Below are 23,447 nucleotides of genomic sequence, written 5' to 3'. Positions count from 1 at the left end.
CAAAAATCCATAAAAACATTTTAATGTTTGAACAACTGCATCTCAAAGCTGGAGCTCATCTACGGCGGGCCCAGCCCCAAAATGCCTGAAATATGAGGATCTCTGCGCTCTCTTGACCTCCGCGCCGCCCTCGCAGCCAAAGCGTTCACCCCTCCTCGGCATTTCTCGCCCTGAACCAACCCCAGAGTGGGGTGCAGGTTAGAGTTCGCTGTCTGGGGTTTCCCCTTTCACGCTGCGGCTCGATAACAAGGGCCGAGGCAGCTCTGACAGGAGAGGGACTGTGTGTGTGTGTGTGTACACACACAATAAAAGGCCGTGCCACCTTTAGGGAAATGCCCACTCTGGTTGAACTCAATCACTGGGGTCAAAATTCTTGAGCGTAGATAAAGAGAGAGACCCTTCTCAAATTCTCACCTGTGTTATTTCTTCCAGGGTCTGTTTGCGACCAATAAACCTTCCTCATTAACACCAACGCAGCACTGACTTTTTTTTTTTTTTCCCCTGAAGCTGAAGGAATTTCATTTTCCCAAGCGGAGGAGAAAGGGATGACACTGACACACAATCCTTCCTTTCTCTCTCTCTCTCTTTTCTCTGCGTCTCGCTCTCCCTGTCACGTCGGAGGAGATGGGTAGGATGTCTGTCTGCTCAGCGCCAGCGGCTCTGACAATGATACGGTTCAGGTCAGGGAGAAGCTGTGAAAGAGAGAAGCGCATCCAACCAGAAGGAGGGTGAGAAGACAAGGCCAGAGAGAGAGAGAAGGAGAGAGAGCGAGCGATAGGAAAATAAAGATGCATAAACAAGAGAAATGTCATGAAGGAACTGTTGTGATCCTGGAGCCTGGAGGCCCTGCTGAATGCAGGGTGTGGCTGACAGCTTCCACGGCCAGCAGATATCGTTGCATGGCTTTGACTCCGTTTCCACATTTACTCTCATTGCTGGTGACATGCCAGCAGATATGAATTCCTTTTTGCAGCAGACCATCAAGTTCTATTGTAAATCCGCGGGTTTCGCCGGACTGAACGCATTTTTTGGTTTTTTTTTCACGGCGGGACCGCAGGCGCCTGTGCACACTGGCAATGACTGGGTTTTTTTTTTTAGAAACTGACAGAGGCTGATGACTTTTTAACTGCGCTTCACCGTGTTAGCAGTTCTCTCCAGGCACGGGGGACTCAGGTGCCGGAACGGGGAACGGGAGTCCGGTGAAGCCCTGGGTGCGCGGGGGCTAAGGCCTGACCCCTCAGGTGACGGCAGGTCTCAGAATCAGAAGACGATTCAAAGAGCGTTTTATAAGCACGCCGCTCACATGGGAACGAAATGATGAATGGAGGCAGAAAATGACTGACAGCGTCTATGTGCAAGAAGAGTGTGTGTGTGTGTGTGTTTCATTATATTGCGGAAACACGTGGAAGGGGTAGGCACTAGGACCTGCTGAGAGCCTCGCAGGAGGGAGGGAGCAGCTTTGGGACTCCTCTCACTAAACTTTTACAACAATCCATTTCCCAAAGAGTGTGGGAGGGAGACAGACAGCCGTGGATGGCCCGAGTCCTGGATTCACAGCTTTAAAAGCAGGAGCCCCATTTGGAGTTTGGGATAATTCTTCCTGTGGCCCGGGAGGAGAGCCGAGAGGAATATATCAGAGTTTCTGTGGGAGTTTTGGCTGGCTGGGGACTGAGGAGAGGGAGGTGGTGAGTTTTGTCTTGTTTTGTTAAAACTCTCATTAAACATGGTGCAATGGTGCGGGGTGTGTGTCCATGCAGAACAGGTAAAAGTAGTTTATCCCGGAGGGTCGGAGCTCTGCTTCTCTCTTTATTCATACCTGTCGTTAAATGAAAGTGAAGCCTTTGAGTTGAGAAGGAGTTCAGCAGCAGCAAGTTCAGAGAGGAGAAAATTCCTGGTGAGGATAACATATAATAAAATAATCACTTAAAAAGAAAAAAATAGAACATAAAGTTGTTAAGTATGGCTGCTGTGCTGTGCCACTGTTTTTGAGTCAATAGAGTGTTTTTTGCAGGTATTTACAGATGGAGACAGTGAATGGAGGAGCAAAGGAGAGAGAGAGAAAAAAAATGAGGGGGTTCTCCAAACTTCAATGGGAAAACCGTTTACTGTTCAGAAAACTCTTGGGACATCAGGTTACCTTGTCTCCCTTTCTCTCTCCCTCTCTCTCTCCCCTCGTCTTCTGTCCGTCTTCTCTCCACTCATGTTACACAACCCTCCAGAGACCAGTAGGTTCTGATGGGCCGGTTCCCTGTGTGGACGCTGTATGAGCTGAGGTTATCCTGGCACGTGGGTGGGGCCTGCGGCGGGATCTGGATGTGCCACTGATCACTTTCATTGAATTGAGTGTGTGTGCTTGTGATGTGGATACGTGGGGACAAAGTGTGTGTGCTAAACACAGACCTCATGCCCGCCACTCCTACAAGGGAATTCCTGTCGGGCTTTGACAGGGGAGGAATGTCACTGTGAAACAACATTTACACACACAAACACACGCTTCCAAGTCCGTCTCTGGGCTAAGATAAGAGCTTCTAAAGACTTTCTCGCTCCAAAATGCTAACGACACGTCATTTATCGCCAGCACGATCCACGTCTTCAGAGTTTCCCCATAACTCTGAATGTAACACCTTGATTTAAGGTTATTAAAGCCTCGAAAAAAAGAAAAAACGAATAAATACCTGGGCATAAAAATGATTATTAGCATTAGTTTGGCAGCTGATGTGTGCAGAGTGAATCCGGCTGTGTTTTCGGTCTCCTCTGCTGCAATCTGGCCGTATATCTTACATGACGTCTCAACAGATCCTGTACTTATCCGCGGTTAGCTCCGGATAATTCACAGCACATTTCCTTAGAAGTCTAGTTGAGGTCAAAATATTTATATTTAATACATTTGCTGAGGTATTGCTGGGGGGAAAAAAAAGTGTTGTGGAGGAATTTTTGTGGGGAAACTGTAACACCTTTAAAAGCTTGCACATCAGATGAATTGTTTTTTAGAAGACTTCATATCATTTACTTCCTCGTGCTTTGGACTGTAATCTACATTTGGATCTGCTTGCAGTGCATCTTGATTCTTCTGACGCCTCTACTGTGTTTCAGTTGTGCAACACGATCGAGTGTAATATCACAGTGCAAGACATTTTAACCTTTTGTGATATTTCACACCACAAAATGTGACACAGTCTGTACATTTGTTGATATTTTTGATTTCTTCTTAATGTATCCTTCAAACTGAGAAACGTGTCCCGTGGCAGAGCTAAAAACAGCCTGGGCCATATGAAGCTGTGTTTGTGTGTGTGTGTGTGTGTGTGTGTATGGAGGGCAGATGGACAGTGCTGTTTTCCCCCGTAGACAAAGATGTCTGTGATTATTCATGACCCTCTCAGGTTTCCCTTTGAAGCTGAGTTACAGCTTTCCCTATGTTAGCACCAGTGTATTTGTGTGTGCAATTGCGTGTGTGTGTGTGTGTGTGTGTGTGTGTGTGTGTGTGTGTGTGTGTGTGTGTGTGTGTGTGAGTGAGTAAAGGAGAAGGAGACAGACAAGAGAAAGTGTGGGAAAAACCTTCCAATAAAGACAATGAAAACACAACAAAGTTTCTGTTGGTAAAGTTACATTTGAGTTATCTTCTCATAAAATATGATTTCAGTGTTGCAGTTTACTCCATTTCATGATAAAATTACACATCATTTGTAAAAAAAAAAAAAAAATAGCAATAATTCCATGTTCCTTTGAAGTTTTGAGTCATATATGCACGTCTTGCTGGGAGAAGTGAGAGCAGATGGATCAATAAATACAAATATCTGAAAATAACAGGATCTGAAAAGTTACTATAGTGAAATACACTCCTAACAGCGAGAGATGACTTGATTTAAGATGCTGCTTTATTCATTCAGATATAAAAATGTTAAAAATGGGCTTGTTATATCTTCAAATAAAACTGTAAGTGAAATAGTTGATAGGCTGAAAGTCTAAAGTCATTCTGTGCTGCTTTCTACTGAAGTTTAAGACATGTATATTTACAGTTTGAATTCCCAATAAATCATGTCTGTGTTGCACAGAGTTGGTCTGACATAAACTGCTTTTAACCTAAAGGTCAAGGCATTTTAGGTTCTTGTTGTGTTGAGGTTCAGTTTCATTGTACTGGAAGAAGCGACGTAACGCTTCTCCACAAGCATGTAAATCTGTGAAACTGGACTCAGAGAGCTGATGGCAGGAAGAGCACCTCAACCCGGAGCACATAAAAGATGGAATGACGAGCCGAGGTGTCTAGACTCCATATAGGACAGGGGGCACACCTGGACGTCTCCTCTTTAACCCGAGGCCTGAAGTCACGCCGCACACCGGCCCTTAAAGCAGCAGCAGCGTTACGGCGCTCATAAAACAGATATCGCTCACTGCAAAGGGGAGTCTGTGGGTTCGGGATGCATGTGGGACAGATCAGTCCCGGATAAAGAACAAAAGGAAATATCCCAAAATATCCCTCAATCTAAACTGAACATAAACAACCTATCTACTTAGTTATATCCATGTGAGCACTGCCTTATCGTGCTTGTGAAATGTGTTCATTTATTCATTTAGTTTCATATTGATATTAAACAAATGAAGAAAAAAATCAGCCAGCATACAGCATGACAACAACTAAAACAAACATTTCATGCACATGTTGAGTGATCTTGAAGAAATCTTGTGTATTATCTCCAGAAATACTGTAATACTAGACGTGACTGGAGCATTGCTCAAGCTACTGTACAGTCTGGGCCGACGCCAGCTGGCAGGAAAACAAATAATTAAAGGTTTGTTCGCACAAAATGATAATGTCAGAGATAATTTCTTATCAGACCACAAAAAGCTTGAAGCAGAACGAATGTAATGTTCTCTCAGGTGGATTTAGTGGATAATAGCCCACTTAGTAAGTTATCTGCACACCTGATCATCCTCCGAGCTATTTTCCCAAGTTTGACAGCGTTTCTCACATCCTGTTTCTTCTCGTCTCTGTCAGATCTGCAATTTCACCAGCATCCTCTGTTGTTTGTAGAAGTCAACACAAATCCCTCACCTCTCTGCTCTGTTTTTTTTTTTTTTTTTACATCAGCTTGGGTTTCCTTTCATCGTTTCACACTTTTAGATGTGGATCTTAAACTGCTACAAGTGTGTCTGAGAAGAAGCTGATGTCTGATCATCTATTGCTGAACTTCCCTTTGAAAGCTTCAGAGGACGATAATTGATGGGTTGAATTGTAAACCCATGACTCCGCTTATCTTTTGTGTCAATGCGCGGAGTGGGGTTGAGAACATCTGGCGTAAAGGGAACCAGCCGAAAGGCTCGGTCGGGAATCGGTGGGAAAGGTAAAAGGTCAGAGTTCAATCTTAAGGTCACACGTCTGTGCTTATGGAGGGGGAAAAAAAAAGGTGGAGTTCACCAGGTCAGTGCAGGTCGAGGGCTCAACACAGAGTTCGATAACCAAACGTTACGTCTCTGCAGTAATTCCTGCAGAAAACTCCAGGGAGCTTATTCAACAGAAATCTCAGCTGATAATGTTCAACAGTTCGACTGGATTTTTTAGCATTTATTCGTCAAACACAAACTTTCTATGCAGACTTGTTTTTCAGGCCAAACAATCTGGATTCGGCGAGTCGGCGTCGGACTGCTGAAGATCTGATTCAACAAGTGTTCTATCAAAACGCTGCATCTGCCTGTGTCTGCGCGTTCCGACTTTTATGTCTATACATGTGCATGTGAGCGCTGCATATGCCTTAAAAAAGAAAAAAAAAAACTGACACTTGAGTGTGCAGACATGTCTGCTCATTCCACATTAAATGCCTCTGTGACTTTCAGCTATGGCTCTTCTGCTCTCATGCGTGTTTCGCGCAGCCTAAACACAGTAGCTGATAAATCCCCAAATTATCTGGACTTTCCTCAGAGTCTGCAACAACAACGTTATGGTCTGAATCTCAGTTGACTCAGTGCACGTCTGCTGTTGTTGAGCTGTTTCACGGCAAACCTTTTTTCAAACTGTGCACGTCTTGCCTTCGGACGGATGCGACGACACCATTTCACTCTCACTTTTCTTCTCTTATATCTGGATCGGTAGTCTGACTCCTACTTGTCTGGACATGAAGATCTCTCGTGTTGCCATCAACAGAACAAAAATACTGGATCCCGACAAATGTTTAGATTCCTTCTGATGTGACACGAGGAATAAAGCAGCATTTTTATATTTGTGAAAAGCCGTTTGCCACATGAAATATACTCTAACAAGTGCAGAAAGATCATTTTTATCTTCTTTAGTTTATAGCAAACAACATAAATAGATGTAAGAAGCCTGACAGAATGGGAGGAACACTGTATCTGTGTATCTGCCACGCACATGTATGTATGTATCTGTTTGTGTTGGATACGTATTAAACACACAAACACGCCTTAGCCCCAAGGATACAAGTGAAGCCACTTATTATGCGCTTATTTGGATTATGTCGATTTGAGAATGCACAGCACGCAGGAGGATGAGCCACTGGCCAGTCATAACAGACCGCTCTCCTACACAGCCAGCGGAGATTAATAATGTGACATTCTGCTCGCGTCCAGCGCGTTTCATCCAGACAGGATCCCAAAAACGATCGAGACATCAAAGATTTTCTGAGCAGTTTCTCCCCACCTCTGCCTTCAGAATATCCACTTCACCTGTCAGCGGGTTTTGTTGGAGCTGAAACACGAGGATTAATGGTTTGTCATGAGGACTTTTCGGGAGAATGACGCTATAAAAAGCAATTTCACTCAACTGGATCCTCGCTTAAGCTCATGCATCAAGCTCCTCGGTAAATATCAATTTGTCCAAACCACCGCCGCGGGTCACGTAAACTCACGAAAACACACGGAGCCACGCTGGAGAGTAGCCACTCAATCTCTTTCAGCATATCTCTGCTCACACACTGAACATGGCACGCCGCTAACAGACAGAGGATGGGCCTGGGAGGTCCCACGCAGACAGGTGGTTGACATCAGCTCGTGGGGGGGGGGGGGGCAGATATGGAGGCCGAGAGGCACAGCAGCGCAGAGACGGAGAGCGATGACAGAAAGATGTGGAGACCACACAGAGCCGAAACAGCCCGGATCAAGCTTTTAATAAGAGGTGTGAGGCTGTAATCAAACAGAGGCCGAGCATCGCCACTACATCACGTCTATTTATTTATCAGAGTATTCAGTGCAATCCCAATAAGGCCACCTTCTGTTTGAGAATGCAGAGTTAAATACTCATGCTCGACTCTGTGGTTCATTTAGAAAAAAAATACCACTGGAGGCATAATTTAGTTTTTCTGCACCTTAGTGAATCGTTTCTGCACATGCGCATTCAATTACATGGACGATAACATTTACTTCCAGGGGGTCATGAGTCAAGAGTCACCATAACAACAATCCAACTTGATCATCTGTCTATACAAATGTCTGTGTTCTTCCACTAATATAATAATAATAACAGCTTATCCTTCTCTGTACGTGTGTGGTTTCAATACTAAAACCAACAACAGCACCCACTAGAGGCCATATGTGAAAACTACTCTACTTCAAAATGTCTCGTAAAACGTTAAAACGGCGCATTTTCACGTGAAACGTCGTTGTGTAAACGGTCCCTGAGTCACAACAGAACTTGCAAAATCTTCCAACAGCACCGTGACGGTGATGCTAAGCTTACATAATCCTTTACAAATTCAACATCTGAGTATTTTATGACTTATCTGCACGAGATGCTAATGGGAATTCCATGACTTTTGCACTGAATGAATCATAGATAAAACACTCGACTCGACGACGCTCCAGGCGAATATTAGTATCAGTCATCTGCTGGTGAGAGTTTAGATTTTTATGATAATCCAGTCTGTAGTTTTTTTGAGATGTTTTCCTTTTGATGTGGGGAATTCTCTCATTCACTGCATATTTCTGCTGTCGGAGCTCCACCGTTCTTAAACAAACAGAAGAATTAGGACTGTAAAGACACTGTCAGCTCCTTCAGTTCACATGAAAGCAGGCTGACGTCAGGTGACTGAGGTCTCTACATATTTTGCTTCAGTATCCTGGAGCAAGATACTTGATCCTGACATGCTTCAGAGGTATCCGTTTACCCTTTGCCCCGGACCACCGGGTCAAAGAAAACTGGATTGAGTTCATCGAATTAGGTCCATGTTACGCAGATTTAAAGAGCTTTCAGTCGGAGCTCGTTAGATCCTGCTGACAATGTTTTCAATTTACAGTTCAGATTGTGCTCATTGTCGGGACAGATGTGGAGAATTGAACATTTGACCCTGTTACGACGTGGACGATCACGATGTTATAAAACGCAGATATCAACACGACGTTGTATAAATGTCCACACCCTTGCTTATGGCATCGGGACATAATGGAAAAGCCGGGTGTCTGAGCGAACACATCTGTCGTTTTACGCCCAAGACTCGCTTTGTGTGCCGTCGCTAATTTACCTGCGTGACTCATTCGACAATCGCTCCGCTGTCGTTTTGTTTACATGCATGCAGCCAGAGTGCGATATGCAAATATCGGGGCTCCGTTCGATCGAGGATGAAAGCTGTGAAAAGCACATTCAAAGCAGAGAAATCACGCTGTGGGATGAGTCAAGTTCGAGTGAGTCACGCCTGCACAGCCGACATTTATTTCACTCCATAGCTGTCAGTGGTTTCGGTCGCAGCGCTTACGTGTCGAGCTCCTTCTAGAAGTTTAGTATCAACATGTGCAAACCACTGTTTGGACAGCACAAGTGGGTTTTTAGGTTCTACTCTGGAGGAGGATGTCCCGAGACGAAATGAGCAACATCATCTTCAATAACTCTGAAGCAGTCGGTTTTTATCTCTGCTGGAGGAAAAGTACAAGAACATAAATCTGGTAAAGCTATAGAGAGGAGAGACACGGCGAAGAAACTCAACCTGTCCCTTTCTCCTAAATACTTTGTAACTCCCTGTAGCCTGTGTTCCTCCCTCTAACCTTGAACCTTCTTTTGTCTCCATTTCTGTTTCTATGCAACCTTGTTGCTGCTTTACTTGCTCAAATCCCAAGACATCTCATTGCCCATCTGCATCCCACCCTGCTGCTTCTCCCACATCCCCTGATGTCTCTGATTCCCTCCTCTCCATCCCTCTGTCTTCATCTTTGTCCGTGGCCAGACAGGCATTCTTGCCTCTGGCCCTCCTCCTCTCTCTGGCCTGCTGTGGGATTTCAGATTCTCACCAGGAAGGGGGAGTTATTACCACAGCCATGCCAAAAGATTAACCACTTGTCATGAGAAGATTGTTGAATGTCAAGGTCATAAAAACTGGGGGTCTGGAAAACATGTTAATCATTGTGTTCATCCTGCCTTCAAGGCCTGGAGGACTGGCCTCCCACGTCCACTGGTCCAGAGCGGGGAGAGGCTGGGCCGGCTGGGGATGGGCCCGAATTGTAGAGGAAGAAGAAACCTGGGAGAAGGCAGGAGAGAGAGCTTTTCACTAACACAGGAACACTGCATCAGTCATAAGCTGCCATGCCTGGAGTTTGGGGGGATCGTAGGACAGAAACCCAGCCTTTAGTAGAGGTACATCAAACAGCACTGCAGGCTAGCTTATACTGTGGCAGTGGATTTTTTCAATGACTTAGAAAACAAAAAACCTGTGTGACATTAAAGCGGGGAGAGAAATCTTTACACTGCATTCAGAAAACAGCTTGCCGAGTTGAGTCGTGCACGGCGAGGACGCGCAGCGGTTCAAGGTTGTTGAGTTTGGTCTCACATTACTCTAACCTCTGTCTTATGCTCATATTTTATCATTTCAACACATTGGCCTCGCATTTTGCGCTCTTTAAGCACAGCGCCAGTGTGGATTGGGCATCCAGCTCCAAACACAAAGGCCTCTGTTTAACACAGCTTCCAAAGAACCACAGCTTTTAGCTTTTTTCTGGAGAGATAAATCCGATACTTATGATTTTTCTTGATCAACAGCCTATAAAAATCCACCTGTTCATGAATATGGAGAAAAATGTGAGGGTTACATAACATGGTTTAAAAGAAGAAGAAAAAAAACTCAGAGCGAGTTCTTCAAACTGTATTTTACACCAAAAAGAAACAAAAACAATGGTATCCCTTAGTGTACAAAGAAAAGCTTTGTTTTGCTTCACAGCTGTTGTTGGCTACTCGTCCCGTTCCTCCAAATGTTATTATGGCTTAAATGAAAATCAGATAAAATGCTGTTTATTTTGAATTTGTTTCACAAGCAACACACGGATTGAATATTTCGATCGGGATGATTCACTGTTCAACTTACTGTAAGACAATGTGTGTCAATTATGGAAAGTCTGAAGTTACTCTGCAGCCATGTTTGACTCAGGGTTGCCATTGCAAATAAAACAGGAATCTGGAACAAATGTGTCAAGAAATGAGATTATAAGTTTTAAAAATTTTGCCTGGTTAAAAGGTGAAGGAGTTCAGTAATGTCACAGTTGTCGTTTCATTGTGCGTCCCTCAGTGTTGGTTTCTGCTCTCCTTTCTTCTTTTATCGGACTGTCGACCAATTCATGTGACTCGTCACGCCATCTTATGGCTCAAAGTGGTATTACTAAACACCACAGGGCGGGCGAGGTTCAATGATAACTTAACTTGTTGAATTGAGAAAAGATCGCGACAGTTTGAGACATCTTGTCTAATTTCATGTAGCTCTGTTGAATATTTTCGGTTACAAAACATTTCCAGCTTCAAAAACGCATATTGTCTAAACGTAGATAGAATGAACAAAACTCAGTCCAGAGATGTGAAGTTGAAGCTCATGTTTCTTGGAACGCCTTTCAGAATGTTGGACTGCGATGTGTTACAGCCGTATAATGACATAATCTGTGAGCCTTGCTACAAAACAAGTCCAAGACGACTGATCCACACATGCTGTTGCACCCCACAGAACAGAAAGTGCTTATAATTACATTTATGTCAGCCCCAATACCTCTGGCACGTATTTCCTCTCCTGATGCAGTACTTCTACATCTTATTTATGTGCGAGTAAAACTGGAGCCATATGTCGACAAAGGGCCAACATTTATTCCACTTTAAAGACTAATTCTTTCCACTGAGAATACTAATTGAACTCCAATGTTTCGGTCACTGGTATGTCTTTGAAGGAAAGCATTTTACTGCTTCTCAAGCAGTAGCCAAATATCTTTAGTGCACAGACAAAAAAACAAACCAGACTCACACACACACACACACATGCGCAGTGTCCGTTTGGGCCAAACTGGAAAAGAAGCAAGAAACCCCGATGAGAAGGTCCATGGTTGTAATCAGTAAACGGTTGTGTAATTTTCCCCGAAGATGAGAAAAGAAGAATCTGCCTGAGTTCTCTGCACCTGCTCACTCGCTGGAGCTGGAATCTGTTCGCCGTTAGATACACACTCAGCCATGTACTGAGGAAATGACCGGCCTGCCTTTGAATGTAGGAGGACGGAGGAACGTTACATCCGAGTCCAAGAGCGAGAAATGTAGAGGATTGAGACAGACAACCGGAAAGCAAGCCAGAGAAACAAACCGAGGAAGGCACAAAATAGCAGGATGAAGACGCTGGCTCCCAGCCAAGTCCCTTTCCATTCATTTTCCACACCCATGCTCGCCGCTTCCCTGATATTCTCAAGGTGCCATCAGCAGACATACGCAAGCTTTTATTTTACCTTTCCTGATGGTGAAAACAGCTGTGTGAGACGGTCGAACACACTTAAAAATCCTACAGGCACCAACCTTAACATACTTGATAACCAGTCCCCCGTCTCTCGTCACATAACATCAACTTCATATATGTTTTTATTACAGACAAATGTATTAGAGACGGTTTCGTGTAAGGCCCGTGGCTTTGATTTATTCCACAGGTTGCAACACTTTGTACAGTAAATGCTCTTTTGTCCTGCATATCTTTCATCATTTGTCATCCCACTGAGGAGAAAAGTGCTTTAGCAGGTTGTGTGTGCCTGTCAGTCCGACGCCGCCTGCCTCATTCTTCCTGTGCCCCGAGCCCAGAGCGGCAGAATCCGCTGTTTGAAGTATTGCTGATATACAACAGGTGCTCTGCAGCTTTCACGGCCAAACGTCATTTTAACGTACAGAGAGGAGGACGGGACGGCGCATTCCTGAAACAAAGGTGCACAATATTGTCCACTAAGTCTCTCTGTAGTGTAACAACTGGATTAGATGAAGTTCATAAAATCGGGCACCATCTGAAAACTCTTCCCGTCTTTTCGTTCAAACATGCTGTGAAACTTGTTGAAAACATGATTTGTCCTGTTCAGGCTTCTGTGGGAGGAAATGATGGCAGACTGAAAGAGGACCTGCTCCCGGTGTTGACATAAAGGACTAACATCACCAACTCTTAATTCAGATGGTCAGACGCCGATGAAAGCATCAATATAAATGCTGCTTTTCACTTCTGCCAATTAATCCCCTTAAATCCTCCACACTGGATCCTTACAGGTAACCGCAGGAGAGTGGAATGTTCTCAGAGAAATACTTAGACATTAAATATACACATTCTAGTTGAATATGAATATTGTAGTTAAATTTAAAAACGAAAGAAATGGAGAACTGAGAACAGGAAGTGCATAACTCGATCCAGAAAGGCCAGGAGCGGGCCGGACCACACTCTGGAGTACAAGCATGGCCGACACATAATTGAATGAACGCAAGACAAACGGATAAGCGGCAGTAGCAGGCTTCCTTCATGGATCATTAGGAATCACCAGACCGAACTCATTTCACATTCTCATTCAATAGACAACCAGAAGGTGATTCAGTGGAAGCCGTTCAGGAGCTCAAAGGATAAAACAAGATTAACTGTTGCAGGGAAACATGCAGAGAGATGCTCTCTGCAGGTGTGTTCTTCTCTGACAGGCCCAAATTCAGCCTCCAGATTAAGTAAAGAAAACCAGGGGAAGAAGTAAAACAGCGTCAGTAAAGCCTGCAGCAGCCGCAGATAAAACTGAACAACTGCAGTCAAACTCTGGCATGCTCAGAGGATTTCTGTAAGAAAACATTTAGGAGTCACAAGTTAAGTCTCATAGGTCCATTTTATCATTGAGAGTAACTTGTAACAGCAGTCCAGCCTCATTGTCTGTTCATATTAAAGTCTGCATAGTTGCAACTGTTAATGTTTATGAGGTATTGTTCTCTGCATGCATCTGTGTGTGTGTGTGTGTGTGTGTGGTTTCATGACAAAAACAACCAGCAGCTCTTACTGGTGGCCCGACGTGAAAACTGTCTTGTTTTCAGCATTTGAGCAGTGTGTGAACCATTGACAGAATATAAAAGATGGCGGAGCTTACATGAGGTCACCCATAGCGCTCTGAAGTCCCGTTTTGAAGCTTCCAGCAGGACGTCTCCATATTGAAGGTTTGAAACCGGATGTAAACGCGATGTTCAAGCCTTTCACGTCACAGCATCACGTGGACAGAGGAGGCGCTGTGATATGGCGATTTACGCAAACATTTAATTCTTAAAATAAAAAAAAATACATGGACTTGTATGAAAATTGGGGTCTGATCAAGTCGCTGTGGAAACTAGTGATAAAGACCAAAACATGTTCTGAAAACAGGTTTTTAATATGTTTAGTAGCTCCGAAATTTGGCATTTTTGAATGAGCTCCAATGGAGTCGGGCTCATTTTCAAACCAACATCTCCCCCCCCCCCCCCCCCCCCCCCCCCCCCCCCCCCCCCCCCCCCCCCCCCCCCTGCTGGAATTTCCATGGAATTACAGCTTTTCTGCACTTCCACATTGAATTCATTTTTCACCAGCAGAGGTTAGCTCCAAACATCAGTGAAACGAAAAGATAAAATCTGTGTTTTTTCCTCTTGAAATGCTGTCATGAAAATGGACCTGAAGAAAGGTTTTAACCTTCAAAGAACAACATTAGATCATGAGACGAAATCCCAAATATTCAGATTAAATCAGGTTTTTCAAGCTGAGTGCCAGTAAAGTCAACAGAAAAACATTTTGGCTACTTGTCTGTGCAGAATATCACATCTTCCTCCTAAATTTTTGATCTAACAAAGTGAAAATCTGACATTTTAACCGTTGACGAGGTGTTGAGATGTCTGAGGGGAGATTCCACTTGACCGGCCGTGACATACACCATAGTTTGACCATGTTTCTGCGGCTTACTGACAGCCTCTAAAGAGCGTTTGAAGAGCGTAACCTAATTGTGCTTTTAAGCGACGTTGCCTGACATGGTTTTACTGCTCTATTAGCTTCACATGGCGGCCTTATCTAAACTGTGACGAGCAGAATTCCCCTTCCCAGATTAAAAGCTTCCATTAGAGCTGCGAATGAAGCTGTGACTTGACGAGAAATCGAAGCGGTGCAGTTGACGTGACAAAATATTTCTCTCGCGTTGAAAGCATAATGTGAAGTGGAAGACGTCTGAGACGGGGACATAAAGCAGAGCAGAGCAGCTGAGAGACAAATCCCTCAAAGGCTGATTCACGAGGACTCAGATTAGAATACAAATAAATATATCCTCAAACATTTGGATGCACGTAGAAAAGAGGAGCAAGTTGACCTGGCGTTCATCCCGCTTGATAATTATTTGCAGCGGTTGACAGCAGGAGGAACTAAACTGTACCGACTTGATGAGAGACAAAGAAAAACTGTTTACCTTTCTGTGTTTTTCTCTGCCTCCGTCTCCTCTCCTCCCTCCTCCCTCGGCCTCCGCCACTGTCAGCCTCTCTTTCTCACCCCCTCATAATCTGAGGCCGTTGTCATCACCCTGACTGAGAGGTGTGTGTTTGTTTGAGGGAAGCGGTGACACGTGGCACCGGCGCTTCTTTTAACAGCGAGCTGTGACTAATGGCCGCCGTATCGCCGCGATAGGAAGAAACCCCCCTCGCTAACTGTAAACTAACCTCCGGGGGCGTTGGCGTTTTTGGCCCACCTGCGGCGCTGTCCCTGGCTCGCGGCCGGCACGCGGTGCTCCGAAAGCTGAGGAGAGAAGTATGGTTTCGTGGCGGTTACCAGTAACAGCATGGTGGGTTCCCGCTGCCCTGGGCCGAGTAATCAGTCTCTGTCTGGACTGTTTTGCTTTCGTGCCGCCCAGTGACTGGTTTTCTGGGTCACAGTCTGGCAGATGTGTGACTGATACCTTCCATTCAGTTGAAGCAGGTAGTTACGTGCGGTGAGGGACGCTCGTGCCATCGCAGCGTTTGAAAGTGGTCTTGATTCACTGTCCTCTAAGGAGGATCCTCCTTCTGTTCCAGCCAAACACAGGAGGCACAGTCTCTTCTTATAAAAACTCTTCCCGATGCCACCTGTGTGATTCATGGAACGTTACTAACATCTGCTTTGTTTATGTGCATTAATTCAATATGTGGAGCAGTGGAAATGTGAACCATATGATGCTTGTCATCCCGTGTTTTAATAGATTTTTAATACGTTCGTCATCAGTTGGCAACAGGATGCTTGTTTTCTCATCCTTTACGGCATGTCCCATGTGTACTCGGATGTTTCTGTCAGGAGGAAAGCAGCTTACTGTCCTGAGCACGCCACGGCCAGAGCCATTGTTTCATCAGTGCCAGAAGGATCCCCGTTCTCCCCAGTGTGTGACACGAGACGCACGTCTCTGCGTTTCTTGTTATAGGCAATATCCAAATTTCCAGTGCTGCTTCTGCTCAGTACCTGATTTTGTTTCCACAAAACCGTAAAATAAACAGTTTTGGGAAAACATCCAAATTCTGTGCACCCTTCAGGAGAATCTCCCGTGAGTGTGTGTGTGTGTGTGTGTGTATGCGTGCGTTAGTTATTCTGTACACTACTTGTGTTAGTGGGGGTCAGACAGATTCAGATCCACTGCCAAACTAATCCCTTGAGTCAGAGGTGCTTTGTAAACTACTATGACCCCGTGCTCCTCCGCCGCACTGTTTACGCTGACTCCACTGGCATTAAACACAAGCCACATATTTTTAACATTAGGATCCTTCAGACTCACCCTGGGACACGTAAATAGTGAGCTGCCCGTCAGCCCGGATCAGTCGGCTCCCCGCCTGTTTGGACCAGCTCCATATGTGTGTGTGTGCTCATGCATGTGTGTGTGTGTCCCTGTGTTTATTGAAGTCAAAAGAGGGTAGTATACATCAATTCCTCAAAACATCTCTACCACCCAAATGTACTTGCTTGTTTTGGAGTATCCACGCCAAACAGATCTGATGTTGACAGATGTATTTACATATTTCAGAACGGTGCAACTTTACCGCAATGTATTTGATTTCATGACATGTCTCGACTAACGAATCGAGTCTGGTCTCAGAAATTGAAATTACTTAACATTTTTCAAAAAAGACATACAGGATGAGTTAAGAGAAAACGTCAGATAAAGTGCAGATTCCTCAGATTTGTTTTCAACTGTTGCCTTTCCAGAGACTTTACATCGCTGCGTTGCAGGACTGGAGATATGGCTCAAAGTCGAGAAAACTGCAAGAGCTTAACATTCCTTATGTTGTGGGAAAATACCTGAGAAATGATTTAAGACTGTAAACCTCTGTGTTGCAGCTGAGTTGATGTTACTTTAGGGAACACAGCCAGTGACGTTCTGATATTTCTCAGCTGCTGGACAGAGTGTGTGGATGCAGGACTGTCAAAGCCACGCAGACAACACTGACCTCTCCTGGTGAGCAGGAGCTGATCTGATGAGCTGCTTTCTCAGCTTCTCGAGCCAATCAGACATTTATATCCTCCACAGCAAGCTAAGGAAACATTTACTGATGACATGGTGCTAGCAGGATGGATTTTACACTATATAAAAGTCGAGCAGCTGTGATTACAGATCTCGCCATGCAAAGGATTCATGCAAACAGTCTAACACACATTCCTGCATAGCGTGTGTATGTAGAAAGATAGGGGTGTTTGTGTACACATACGTTCACATCCTGTATTGTCGGTGCTTACGCTTTACGATCACTACCGTATATAGTTCGGGTCTTATAATGAGGTGTGAAATACTCTACATTCCTGTGCATCGCAGCTCTACGGTCAGAGAGCTAAACACAGCGAGTGTGTGTGTGTTTCCAATGAGTTCAGGTCGGATAATGATAAACTGTCTTTAAAATGGGTGAAAAGCTTCTTTGCTCAGAATTTTTATTTCTCATATTTTTCACGTAGACAATGAGCTTCACATGACCTGATAAACAGATCTTAAATAAATGTGTTTCACTACTTTTTAGATAGCAGTTCGTGAACATGTTCCCCTAAATGTTTCTTACATATTCAGTGTGTGTGTGTGTGGCAGAGCTGCAGTTCCGGGGGTCCAGATGGCAGGCGTGAGGGGCCCGGCCTGCACTGGAGTCTGGCTCTAGAGTCCAACGGGGCTCCCGCTTCAACTGGACACATTCCACAGGTACGCACACACACTTCCCACCGTAACGCGTCAGAGAAGACGCAATCCTGCTCTCCGGCTGGAGATGAACCCACGCTGGTGAAAATGGAGAAAACACACGTTGACTCAACCTATGATGCATAAAAAGCCAGCCCTGGTTCAGGCTGATTTTCACCCTGTCGCTCTCGGTTCCAGGACGTGTGCCCATGAGGTCGTCACCACTGGTCCTGCTCCTCCTGATCGGCGTCCAGGCTGTACTGAACATGGGAGGTGGATTGGCCCGGAGCGCCGGGACCGCCAGCCACAAAGTCGGACAGCATACAGCAGCCAATCACAGAGCAGGACAGCAGCAGCCGGCGGCCAGGGACCACTTCTCTGAAGAGCACTCTTCACAGCACCATCACAGGACCAACCACCACCGGAGCAAGAAGCCCCACCGGGCCGCCTCACACACACACGGCAGGAGCCCCGCCGTGGGCCGCTCCGCGGCGGACTCTGCCCCCGACCCCTCCGTCCCGGTGGTGTACCCCAAGCTCTTCTCCAAGAGGCGCTACCGCTCCTCGCCCCGGGTGGTCTTCAGCGAGGTGCCCCCGTCCCACGACGCCCTGGAGGACGAGGGCTATGACACTGAGGGGGCGAGGGGGGTGAGGGTGAGGCGCCGGGCGGGCTCGCACACCATGCACCGGGGGGAGTACTCGGTGTGCGACAGCATAAACACCTGGGTGGGCAACCTGACCCGCGCCACAGACATAGCTGGAAACGAGGTGACGGTGCTGCCCAACGTCACCATCAACAACGTGGTGAAGAAACAGTTCTTCTACGAGACCACCTGCCGGTCCCCCACGCACAGGGGCCCCCCGGCGGCCGGCGCCGGGAAGCGCGGCGGGAAGCAGGGTTCCAAGGCGGGCAGCTCGGGCTGTCTCGGCATCGACAGCCGCCACTGGAACTCCTACTGCACCAACACACACATATTTGTCAGCGCCCTGACCACCTTCAAGGAACGGACAGCCTGGCGCTTCATCCGAATCAACGCCGCGTGCGTGTGTGTCCTCAGCCGGAAGTCCTGGGCGGGAAGACTGGGGCACTGACTGAGGAGGAACACTCCTGACCACTGAACTATGAACCGAGCGCGCACACACACACACACACACACACACACACACACACACACACACACACACACACACACACACCAGCCACTGCAGCTTGATTGCCAATACTGTAATCCTTTCTCCCTCCACTCAACATATTCCCACACACTGACCACAGTATTCACTCAACACACAGTCGGACACAAACACACACACACACACACACACACACACACACACACACACACACACACACACACATACACACAGACACACACCAGCTTCACCTGTCCGACCCCTCGGCCCCTGACCCTACCTCAGTCAGAGAAGTCCTGGTTGTTTTAAGTTATGAGGACTGCATGTAATATTTATGGTTTATACAGTCAAATATGAAAATATATACAGTATGTGTATATATACAAAATGAATTCAAGCTTTTAATGTTGATGTTGTTGTGTTGTTCATGCTGTTATTTATTAAACACCTCAGTACTTGCCTGGTTTGTTGTTTCCAATTAAGATAGTGCTGGTGCTGATTTCCACATTTTAAAGAAATATTATTTCTTGAAAGTTTTTCCTTTTTAAATGTGCATTGTCATGGAAAAGTGGGTCTAACGTGCTTTTTTTGAGCATTTGGTGGTTTCTTAATTTGTCAGGTTTTTGTTGGTAAAAATCTGAAACAGTTTGAGAGTCTTATTTCTTTGTTATACAGATTTAATTATTTATTTCAACAGAACAACAACATTGGTACAAAATATGAAGACAATCAAAATAGTGTGTCAACATAATTACAGTGCAGAGGGAAGATTTTTCCACCGAGGACACACACCACAAACAAAACAATACTAGAACAATACTAAAAGTGGGAATTTATCCTTTTACATCAATTGTATAAAGTTGACATTTTGATCAGATTTAAGTAAATATTGCTTGCTGTGGGCCACAGCGGCAAAGCAACTCATGTTTCTGTGGTATTTTAGGAAAGCAATCCACTGAAAAGTGCTTCCTACCTACTTAAATAACACGTTACCCGAGTTGCCTTTAACGCTGTTGCTGCATATCGGAATTTAATCTTTAGAACATCAATACAATGGGAAGGAAATACATCTCTAAAGTTCCAAATATGAAATAGAGAAGAGTGTAACTTGACCCCTGAACTTTGTTCTTCTTCTTCATGGCTGTTTATAGTTTTGCCCCCTAAAGTAAACAAGTGTTTTTCCCTTAACCTTGAATGCAAATAAGATTTTATGGCATTTAACTGACTGAATGAGTCCTTAAAGGGATAAAATGTAAAGAAAAAAAATTCAAAATAAGAGTCACAGTGTGGTTCAGCTGATGTTCATGATGTTCTGTTCAGATGTTAATAAGTTACTGACCTTCTTCTTCCCTGTCCAGTCTGGTAAATCCATCTACTAGAGAGCAGACATCTTGGAACTCACTATGTGAAACATGAACAGTGAAAACATTGAAAAAAAAAATTTCAAAAGAGCTGACTGAATACAAACATATTTGCAGTGATGCTTTACTGCCAGATATAATCCCAAAGTGCCACTTTGCATTTCAGATCACTAAATTCTCAGAGGTTTTCCAGGACAGGGGCAGAGCAGCCAAGTGGTTTATGTTTAGATAACTACAACTCACACTGACTCATCAGGGCCTCCGTAGCTGTCCTTATATGATCCCAGGAATGTTGTTCATCCCGTTCGGGCTCGACAGCTCAACCCTGCATCTTATACACACAGAGGAAGAGTGGCTGGCGGTGATGTTCGCTGCAGTGGAAGAAAACGAATGTAAACACTGATGGAGCATCTTGGGAAAGAATAACTCACAGTTATGTGAAAATAAAGACAGAAAATTGGCCGTGGTTGAAATTGTTTTAAAGATTTGTACACACAGTTTCACCTGTGACACACTTTCAATGTAAACATGGCGTCTTTATTCCCATTCAGTAATGTCCTCTGGCTTAATTGGATAATGATCCTGTGAGGCAGGTTAACATTGAGCTAAATATAGATAATTTCTCACACCGTGTGGGAACACGCAGCTAGCAACTGAGCTCTGACACCCACAGACCAAAAGACATGCATTTGAGGTCATTTGGTGACCTGGAACTGCTCACAGGTGTGTGAATGTGAGTGTTTCCCAGTTACAGAGCTGGATAAAGCGGTATAAATGTGTTGTGTTGAGGACATCTGAGCCCCTCCAGGACCTGGCAGGAGACACAGCGATCCCTGTGTTATCGGTTCATGAGGTCTGCCTGTCTGTTCATATTGTAAGATGTTTACCACAGTCACTACCACTCTCCTGCTGCTTTTATCATTTCAGATCTGCAGCGATAAAACCCTCTTCCATATAAAAAAATGTTCAGCAGCCATTTCTTTAGATGCCTCTCATATTTACTTTGTTCAGGTTGACTGAAATTCTCTGCAGAAATAAAAGACAGATGCCAAAAACTTTGATCAGCATCTAAATTCTTCAAAACCCACATCTCTGACAGGCAAGAGAGGAAAGCGATAACTCAGCACGACTGCAAGAGGGCCGCCAGAGGATCTGACAGACACATGAATAATGGTGCGCAAACATGAACAAGTTATCACAAGAAAATCACAACAGTTGTTTCACCTGAACTGATACATGTTCAAGAAGGGAGAAGAATAAAAGGATCTGTGTTTGGCAGTGAATGTGTTCTGAAATATTCAGGTAATGAGGCGGGAAACATTAAAATAACAGAAATTATCCGAGGTGTACTTCAAAATGAGTCAAAGGTGAAGCGTTTCGAGTGACTTTCACAGCCTTCCGCGTTGAACTGAAATATATACCTGCGTTTGATCATCTGCTGATTACAAAAGAGCAAATTGTCTCCATCCTACTAAAATAAGCTTTTTATTTATAGATTGATGTATTGAACCCTCAACCAAAAACGCTCACAGTTACTGTTGTTATGCGTGAGATTGTATCAGTACATCTGAACAGTGAATATCAGGGTGACATGCAGGGGGACAAGAAGGAAATTCTTTTGATAAAAATCACCACGGTTCAGTGACTGTTTCCACCACTAGGTGACTGCATAAACAACCTTTAGTGATTACTCCTGTTTGATCCTGTGGCTTCACTGAAATCTCTCTTTCTGCAGAACAGGAGTGGTTCATGCTTCACATCCAAGACATGCGTCCTGACTGGAGCAGATCATCTCCCTCAGCTCTGTGATGTGGATACATGGCCTGCTGTAGCCTGTAGCTCATATCTGGAGCTGCTAGGAAATGAACATCATTGACAGACATCTCGTATGTGTGATTTTTAAAGGATAAGTTCGGTTTAGTCTGGCAGAGCATTCCCACTCTGTGCTTTCTACTCCCACTAACCGGGTTTATGCTTCCCTCTAGTGGCCAAATAAATAACTACATAATACAAACGTCTGCCAAACAAATATAAATGTATGAATGTAATCCCAAATGCATTTTTTTTCCTTCTTCTTTCTATAAATTGGATTGTACCCCCCCCCCCCCCCCCCAAATTTACCCCAACCTAACCAGACCCCCCTCCCCTCCCCCATAAAGCCCTTCCTTTACAGTCATGCTCAGTGCTGCTGAGCTCTCGGTGTGTTGCCTGGAAACCTCGACACAGAGAAGAAGTCTGATCAAAAGTGTTGTGAAGGTTGACCTCAGATAAACTCTGGCTTTGGCAGAGGCTGCAAACAGGTGGTGTGGTTTGATAACCACAGCCTTTTTTTCTTTGATTTGACACCTATGAAGGTGCACAGAACGAAAGAAACCAGCATACAAGAGAAAAGGCAGAGGCTGAATTCAGTCTGCTGGGAAAAGGCATGAATGCATCCATATTTTACAGTTTTAGACACTGTTTTATATAAACTGTGAGTCTGAATGTTCCACAGGCTTGGAAGTGAGTGTGTGTGTGTGACTGTTTCTCGGTGTTTCTGTCTACGATGGACTGCTGATCTTTGACCAGTCAGCCGGGATCATCTCAAGTCACAAGTATGAATGTGGAGTGGCTAAATATGCGTGAATACAGAGCATAATATGATGAAGAATACAGACTATTCCACACAACCATTTATTCTGTTCGTCCTTTAACATGATGGCCGCTAGGTGTCAGTATGGTGCTGCCTTTAGAAAGTCACCTTTACTTTCAGTCCCTCACTGATTCCTTGTTGCATCTCTGAGTCTGAAGAACTGTGATCAGTGACAATCACTGTAGTTAAGATCAGCTAAAATAGCTTTGTGACTATCCGAGACTCCAGTCTATTTAAAGCTCGCAGTTGTCACAGTGGACACACACACACATACACATACACACACACACAGACACACACAATGACCTCAGACAAGCTGACGAGCGTTCAGTCCGTGACCCAGACATGGGTGGAACAACTGGCAGCTCGCAGCTGCTCCTCCTGATGGCATCCGCCCCAGAGAGCGCAGGCAAAGTGAAACATGAATGTTACATTTTAGAGATGTTTTACAGTAGTGAGGTCTGCGGCGACGGCTGAGCCGACAACAAGGTGAGAGATTCTGCCCACAGACACAAACTGGAAATCAGCCTGTGCGTGAAAACCTGAGTTTCCTTGACCTTCTACTTGATAATGAACCGGTTCGGCTGCCTTCTGCGTCACTTTATATATTTAGGGTCTCCAGGTGGCCGGAGCCAACCACAGCTGACATGGGGCCAAAGGTCAGGGGGCGTCACGGACAGGTCAGCAGTCCATCAGAGGGCAGAGATGTCCAGACACAAACTGCAATCATGCAAACTCCACACAGACTGACACCCTGTCCAGAGCTGGACCAGGGATAATCCAACTGCGATGAGTTATAGATGTTTTTTAGACATTTCACTGTATTAAAATTTGCATAATGTTGAGGTTACACTCATTTTTTGTTACCAATTGTTCAAATTTGTAAAAAAAAAATAAATAAATAAAAAAAATGGACTTTTTGTACAATAAAGAAAAACTGGAGTTTAAATTTCACTCGAGATGAAACTG

General features: G+C 44.8%; 2 protein-coding genes across 2 annotated transcripts in view; both read left to right on the top strand.

Annotated features, from left to right (window-relative positions):
- Positions 1-23,447, top strand: part of LOC115408633 (rho-related GTP-binding protein RhoA-D) — a 644,285-nt gene that overhangs the window by 495,937 nt on the left and 124,901 nt on the right. The gene's annotated exons all lie outside the window — the stretch shown is intronic.
- Positions 1,521-18,939, top strand: ngfa (nerve growth factor a (beta polypeptide)). The gene is made up of 3 exons (XM_030119469.1): positions 1,521-1,685; positions 17,272-17,379; positions 17,554-18,939. The coding sequence occupies exon 3, from the start codon at positions 17,565-17,567 to the stop codon at positions 18,444-18,446; it is 882 nt and encodes a 293-aa protein (XP_029975329.1). The 5' UTR covers positions 1,521-1,685; positions 17,272-17,379; positions 17,554-17,564; the 3' UTR covers positions 18,447-18,939.

Source organism: Salarias fasciatus, chromosome 20 (assembly GCF_902148845.1).
Source record: "Salarias fasciatus chromosome 20, fSalaFa1.1, whole genome shotgun sequence".
In the NCBI taxonomy this organism is placed as follows: domain Eukaryota; kingdom Metazoa; phylum Chordata; class Actinopteri; order Blenniiformes; family Blenniidae; genus Salarias; species Salarias fasciatus.
Note: the sequence above shows the minus strand (reverse complement) of the source record. Positions and strands in the feature narration are given on the sequence as shown.